The sequence below is a fragment of the Neurospora tetraspora genome, assembly GCF_033439725.1.
Source record: "Neurospora tetraspora strain CBS 560.94 chromosome Unknown B0H65scaffold_2, whole genome shotgun sequence".
Classification (NCBI taxonomy): domain Eukaryota; kingdom Fungi; phylum Ascomycota; class Sordariomycetes; order Sordariales; family Sordariaceae; genus Neurospora; species Neurospora tetraspora.
The window spans coordinates 3,664,945-3,672,901 of record NW_026944384.1 but is presented as its reverse complement, the minus strand read 5'-3'; the positions used below and the strand labels follow the sequence as shown (position 1 = coordinate 3,672,901).

Genomic DNA, 7,957 nt, shown 5'->3' with positions numbered 1-7,957 from the left:
GCTGCTCTTGTTATCTTCTGTCTGTGTAAGGACACCGCCAGACAGCTAAACCAGTATTTGGTAAGGTATACTGCTCAGAAACATTTTCGCTGGTAGAGACTTAAGTAGAAAATGCGAACAACTGCCTTGCACCTTCAACTTCCCCGCCTCTCTGGCTTCTAGACCAGAATATATCGGGTTCCTGCCATACTCCTGTCCCCAGTTCGTGCGCATTGCTGAAACAGAAACATTTTCGCTGGTAGGGATAAGATAGAAAAACGATCCTTCAACTTCCCGATCTCTCTGGCTTCCAGACCAGAATACATCAGCTTCCAGCTATGGCCCCGTCCTCAGTGTGTCCGCGATGCTGAAACATGCGACAAGGGCGTACCAGCAAACTGCTGCAAAAAGATATGACAGTCTGGTTCGAGTCGATCATCTCCCGAAAAAAGATATTGCCTAGTCACATCTCGCCCATCTCTTTTCACTCCGTCTGGGAGTTCCCTCTCATCACTGTTGCGAGTAACCAAGTACCCAAAAAAAGAAACTACACACAAGCTGTGCGCCATTGAATCACATCAAGCACAGCCTCCCACTGCGAAAACCAGACTGTCACAAACAAGGATAAACTCAACTGAAGCCAGAAGTGCTCAATGGCTGATGGCAGACCGACACGCGGTAGATATGATATGGTAAGAGAAGATAGATGAATTTAACTTTTGCCGCGCTGCCCAGGAAACCTTTGGAACAGAAGGGGAGAGGGGCTCAGAGAGATAAAAGGAGATACTGAAGAGGAAACTAAACTCGTGGCTGATGAAGCAGACCCGCAGTCGAGCCATCGTTACCGACTTCACCTCTTGCGCTTCTTGCTCTTATCGAGTGCCGATGAATTTGGGGCCGAGCCCAGACCCCCCGCGGGGGCGATTAGGGCAGCCGGCAGTAATGTTGCCGGAGCCGACACTTCCTCCTTGTTCACTGGAACGGGAACACCCATGTGACGACCGTAGCGGCCCTTCCGGCCATTACCCTCGTCCTCGCTAATGCATTGCTCGGCGGGAATGCCGGCATCCTTGCATCTGCCACAAGGTCGTTGCCTGTCACATCCCTTCTTGCTCTTGCGACACCGTTGGCAGCGTGGCTTGGTAGAGAGATCCGGCTGTTCCTCCTCTCCATGAGCCGCAGAGTAGGTCGAAGTTGATACGATCGACTGCTTGCGGGAGGCAGGCATGGATGCGGGCGTCATAGGCACTGGATTTGCCGAGGTCTTCTTGCTCTTCGGCTTGGTCGTCTTGATTGCCTTGGGCTTGCTGGTTGGCTGTGAGCGTGCCCTAGAGCCGTTTAGGGAACCGGATCTGGGTTTCGGATTCTTCAAGAGTTTGGGGGCGGCCATCGCGCCCTCCTCCACCCCATCTCCATCCTCGTAGTCGGCGTCATCACCGCTCACCTCGGCGCCATCTTGCGGAACTGCAAAGTGGCTCTCCGTTGTCTGGAAGACACTCTGATCCCTGAACGCGTCCGCCTTCGTATGGGCAAGCGGCATCTCGTCCTCGCTTTCACTCTCACAATCACTCGTCGTACCGGTGGAGCAAGAAGCATCTGCCCTACCACTGAACGTATCATCCAGCGTTGAGCCTGAAGATCGGCCATTTGGGTTCCAACCTCCTTGCAACTGCATGAGCTGCATGGCGACGTCTTTAATGTCTTTGTCCTCCTCAGACACACAGCTTCTCACAGTGGGGTCGGGTGTGAGTATTGTCCTTGCCCCGGTGGCAACACCCGAGCCATCATAGCTGATGCTTCCACGGGCGCGACGGTCGTCAATGGCCGGCGTCGCATACGTACTAGAAGCCGCGTAGTGATTGTGGTAGTTCGGCGGAGTTTGTAGAGGCCGGGGATTGCTGAAGGGGTTTTGAGTGGCATTACTGAAAGGAGGAGGGTATCGGTGGGAGTCACTGTGTCTGATAGGGGAGAATGAATGGTTGGAAGCGGCCGCTGGCATCTGTGGGGGAGCAAAAAGCGGCAATTCCTGGACAAGGGGTGTCAGTACATGACGACAGCTAGTGGACTCGAGAGCCATGCAGAACCTACCGAACTCTCGAACAATTTGGCGCGCTTCCGCCGTCCCCCTTCGACGATGTTTTCCACACTGATGTCGGTGTTTCCGATAGGCTCCTTGTTCTTTCCTGACACCGACCCCGATGCACCATCTCCACTGCTGTAGCCATTGACGCTGTCGCCGTGGTCACCATGCGTGGTCTTGGAAGACCGCGATCGCCCTTTCTTTCCGGCAATGGCAGTTGAAGTGCTGCGGCGCCCTCGGCCACCATTGGGAGAGGGGCTGCGGAAACGAGATGTTCGCAGTGTGGGTCTGGAGGCGTAGTGGTCGTTCTCTTCGTCTCCGTGGTAGCCATCGGCATTGTTGTAGCTCGGTGATAGCCCGCGGGGGTTCTCAATGATGCGGACGTTGACGGACTGGTGGTCGACAAAGTTTTCGTATCGGGCAATCATGGTGTTTCCTCGCTCGTCCTCGAAGCTGATTCCCGCGCGCTCCTTGTAGTATAAACCGTAAAAATTCTTGACAGTGGTAATGATGGATTCGGTCGCATCGTGCGGGTAGATTGCGACTCGGAGCGGTATACGGGCTTCGTGGAGAACAAATGTAACGACTTTGGCTTTGGGTGTCGTGCTCGTCGTCCGCGGCGACACATTGCAGCTGTTGGACTCGTAGGCGGTCGCCATTGATGCGAAGGTTGTCGCGATGTGTTTGACTCGTGGGTCTGCGGTGAACTGATTGCGGTTAGGTTGAATATGAACTGAGAGCAATACCCGACTAGTTCGCAAAGGAGGGTCGAGATTGGTTAAATAAATGGGAGGTAGAGATCTGGGAAGGAGTTGGGCGGAAGAAGGGGGAAGAGAACGATGAGCGCATGCCCGGTATTTAAGGGCCTACGATTTCGCCGCGCCGACGACCGACGCAGACATGCAGGCCAACTGTGCCAAACAACCGGAGGGGGAGGGGACCATTGCATTGTCCGAATGATCACATCATGCTTAAGAACTGAAAATACTCACCAGAATGTGCAGTTAGGGTGGTGGTGATGGCCAACTGGTGGCTTCGATCTCGACTCTTGCGCACGCAATGTCGGGCGAAATCTGGACGAAGCTGCAATCGTGAGCGACCGGAGCTCCAGCAGCAAATTAAAGATCAGGGACGAGGAAGGGCGGGAAGCGGACTCGAGTCGAAGATGACTTGGAGAAACGAGGAGCTTGATCTGGGCGACGTACTAGGGAAGAAACAGAAAGTGTTGACGGAGCCGACGGTGGGAGGTGAGAGGTAGAAGTAGTAGGACGACCTGGACCGGGGGAAATCCGCTTATGTGCTGGGAGAATGGAGGTTTGGTCAACACAGCGAGAGCACGCATGTCCGGTCGCAAGAAACTGAATCTGCACTGCGTGCACTCGTCAGATTAACCTGGAATCGCAACCCCCTTCACCACCGGGCCTAGCACGGGCAGTGCCCTGCCAGCCTGCCTCACTGCCCAAATTCAGCTGTCCGTAGGTGTTTTGCCCCGACAATGGCCCCGCAGACCGAAATCTACAGCGCCAACTTAAATGCTGCCCGCTACTTGACGGACGTGCCATCTTTTATTTACAAATATGCGGGCCAGACCCATTCTAGGCATGCGACGGGTTTTAAGAGTGTCTTTTCCTGATGTTTTGGGGCTACCTTATCTCACAGTTTCCAAGTCCGTAGGTTGCGGTTGCGCATGCGCATCGCATTGATCCTTTTGCGACCATAGAATTGCGACAGCGTGGAGCTGGCGGAAGGCGTGGACCCCAGCGGCCCCGTCTCATGTTCTCACCATTCTGGTAGGTGCAGCTCTTGTTACGAGATGAATGGAAGCACTAACAGTACGCCCATATTTCTGTGTGGTGGTATGTTAGTGTTCAAGTTGGTATCATACAACGTCGCCCACCAAACCTCCTCCTACCGAGCTACCCTGACCGAGACCCGGACAGGTTGCCGTCGCCTTCTATTCTTCGTAACTCGAATTAAATCCGAGGAAGCCAAAAGTAAGACGCGAAATACCCGACGCATTGCAAAGGCATATTGCGCCGACCAGTAGCTCCTCGAATTATTGTTTGACTACCAAATACGTAGAGGTATCCCTATATCTCCACATCTCTATGGGGCCAGCTGGAAGTCGAGATCAAGTACCTTATTTTGTGTCGCTAGATCAACGTAGTAATTTTCCAAGTTCAAATATCATCGAAACCCCTTCGGCGAGGTATGCGATATGGTAGGCACTGTCTGGGATGAAAGTTGAACATGACTTGGGCCCGGGCGCAGTACCTTCTTCTCGGACTGTGAATCTCGCGATGTCTTGAATCCCATTTCAACCTCGGTAGCCTGCTGTTCGCGCCAAAGGCTGGTGGACCGCGAACTTCAGCCATTTTACAGGGCTAACGTACACGAGAAGCGGTGATGGAAAAATATATAGAGAAACATCCAGGTCCAGTGATGACGGCGGGCGGAGATACAACGGTTGCATGTTCGGACACCCCGCCGCGCCGCCGGTTTCCGTTGTGTCTGGATGCTGATGAAGGGCCGGTCGCTTCAGTCATTGTAGGTAGTGACATTCGTTACCTTTTCACCAAACCAACCCTCGCGTGCGTCGAGCGCAGGTGGCCACCAAAAGCCACTGGATGAGGATGCGCCAGATAGCCATGTTGACGAACCTCCAGACAACCGTCGCGAGCGTTCCAGACAGCGACGAGCCAATGGCGTCAGGGCCAGCTGTGCCATGTCAAAAACAGGGGTATGGTTGCCCGTCTCACTGCAGGTCTCGACCCCCCCTGATACTGCAACTAATCCGGGCATTCTGAGAGACGACAGGAGGCTTTGCATTTAAAAGTTGATGTGCATTTACTGGCGCCTCACTTACATAGAAAGCTGGGAGTTGGAAGTGCCAAACGTCTTGCATTAATCGAGTCACTAGGTCTTTATGCCCGGGTTTGCAGAATGGGGGGTTGCTGTATCAAGGGGGGTCGACTTGTACACTCGCTGCCGTGCCTTTTCACTGTCGCAACCTGGAGATCCATTGCCAGGGTTGTGCCGCGACCTTTTTAAACGGCTTGGAACGTTCGCTTCTGTTCCCTTGAGGTTTTGGGGCGATCGACTTCTTTGCAACCCAAGAAATACTGTGATACTGCCCGAATCCCACACTCGAATGCGTTCCGCGCGCAAGTGGGAAAGTCTGTCTTCCAATATTCCATCCGTCGCTTTACCATAGCTCCATAGGTATACTGACCAAAGTCTGACTAGAAGCTTGATTATCGATCGCCTGCGTGCGCTTCGCCTGGCGCTCCGTCTGCGCCAGATTTCCCAGATTTGATCTCGCTCTCAGCGCTCTCGACCTTTCACGTTCCCCTCTTCCTGTGCGAACCATTCTGGATCTTCCCGCAACGCCGAGCCCGCTCTGCACCCTTTCAGTGGACCAAGCAAGTGCTGGTGGAGCTCGAAGCAATGGCAGATTGGATGCAGTGAGTGCCCTGGACAAATGGAGCCATTTCGCTCGCCGTCAGGTGAATTCGCGAAATCGGTAACACGCCATGGTAAGACTAGTAACCGGGCCGGCTAAAACGACTGTCTCTCTAACTTGAACGACTATACCCACATAAATCAGGCGGTAACAAGGGTACGCTAGCCAATACTATCCCATATCCCCGCGCGCCAAAAACGCTAATAAACAACATTTATTTACATTTATATTAACAACACACAGACGCTGCACACACGAATTAGCAATTAAATTGAAGCGCTGTCACCATCACCAAAATAAATCATATTATTAAAACTCGTAAAAGGAAGTAACTAACCGCTATACAAATACCTAAAATTATCAACTTTACTAACTCCTAACCCGAACCCGCTACGCGCACTCCCAACCCTACCCCGTCACTCGAATATCTCTATACGTAGAAGGTTAAGCCTACCTCTAGCCAAACAATCAATTAGGACGCCTTTCTCAATATTAATAAATTTATTAGGGAGAAACCTCGCTCTTACTCTCCCTCCTCCAACCCCGCGCTAATACTAATACGCTCGCTATCGTAATACTCCTCCCCAAAAAATAAAAATCAATCGACTACCAATAAGGAATCTCCTCTCTATAAACTTACTTCCTATAAATAACCTGACGTCAATACCCTCTATCGTAACGTTAATAAAATAATAAAGGCTACGAACTTCGGTATTATTAAACGTCGTACTAATAATTATTCTAAAAACAAACTAATACAATATAATATTAAATATATTAAAAGTATTATTTATAAAACAACGCAGGCTCGCCGTAACAAAGGTATTACAAAACCTATAGTAACTAATTTAAAAAAAAGATTACTAATTCAAAGTAATAACGATTCACTCTACTAAAAACAACATTTAAAAATTTATTATCCGGCATTCTAAATACAAATACCCCTTCAACCTCGAATTTACTCTATACTTTATAATCTATTATTATCTTAAGAAAAGTAAGGAAATAAATATAAATATACTAAAACTTACTAAATAACCGAAGGCGTTGGGCTCTAATATCGCGTTTAATATCCGTTTTAAATTCTCTATCACAAGGCTACCACCCAGAGGTTCATATTAGGTTTTGCAGCCTAATTGCCTGCCTGTGGCTTATGCCTTATAGTTCGTGACGGCGCTACGCCTCTATAGCGCTGTGCACGTGCCTGTAGCTCCATTTAAAAGGCCGCAGTCTATAACTCCGTTTTATAGCCCAATTTTTCCCCCTTTCCTCTTTATAGAACTTCATCGATTTTATTTAGCCTATCATTTAGATTATATTCTATTATCACCCTTATATTAAGTTCTATCCTCTTTTGTTTGAATAGAATTTATAACCTTATACGCGGCGATATTAGATATTAATTTATTAGAATAGTTAAATTCGGATTGCTTATAGACGTCGACGAAAAAATAGTATCTACTTCCTCTTTCTAAAATACCCCTTCGGGTTTTATAGAAGGTCCTATAGGAATTACTAGTATTACCCTTAAATACAACCCTAAGAAGACGACGACCGGCCTTATCACAACTATTACTAATACCCTTAATATTAATAGTTTGGACTTTATACGAATTCTCTACTCTATAGCTACGAACCTTACCTCGAACCGTTCTCTAATCCTAAAGCTTAATTTCAATTTCTTCCTGGCTATAGTTTGTACTTCCATAATTAGTAATAATAATAATAATAATAATAATAATAATAAATATTTACATATATAAAAACCTCTAACTTTATTTAGTTAGAATGGTTAGTAATCGACTTTCTCCTTCTATTATACTTTACTTATTAAAATGTATAATACTAATAATAAGGCGGGTTTTTGTATAGATAAAGACGCCGCTTAAATTAAAATCTTTAGTTGTATTGGTGCAGCTAGCTGAGTGTAGCTGTCTGGCTATAGTATATTTAGTAGTCTAGGTACAAATTACTATTATATGACGGCATGGCTGTTCTGGGTGGGTCTATATCTATGGACCTATACCCTATACCCTATATAGTTCTTGTACGCGTATAGGACTCTCTTCTTATTCTTCGTATAATAATTAAAGTTTTACTTTAATGCTTGCTCGCGCCCTTTAATACTTTATGTACCTAACCTTTACGTTAAAGCGTAACGAGTAATTTCGGTTTAACTAAGTTTAGTAGGAGCTATTGTAGTAACCAGGTCTTTACGATATTACTTTTTAGCGAATTATATAATTGCTAGTTTCGAATTAAGGATTTATTATAATATTAGTTAATACCAAGCAAGTACCTAGAATATTATAAGCGCGAACGTTGTAGAAGAATAATATAGTAAATATTTCTTTTTTATTTTAATTATTTTAACCGTTTAAATAAAATATTTGGCGCTTACCCCGGCGATAGTTAAATCGACCTTATTATAATCT

At 47.7% G+C, this 7,957-nt stretch overlaps 1 protein-coding gene across 1 annotated transcript; it reads right to left on the bottom strand.

Annotated features, from left to right (window-relative positions):
* Nucleotides 1-829: 829 nt before the first annotated feature.
* On the bottom strand, nt 830-2,718 carry B0H65DRAFT_440197 (uncharacterized protein; the record flags this gene model as incomplete). Its single annotated transcript, XM_062825469.1, has 2 exons — nt 830-2,005; nt 2,068-2,718. 2 exons carry the CDS (start codon nt 2,716-2,718, stop codon nt 830-832), a joined length of 1,827 nt encoding a protein of 608 aa, XP_062684574.1.
* Between the last annotated feature and the right edge of the window lie 5,239 nt (nt 2,719-7,957).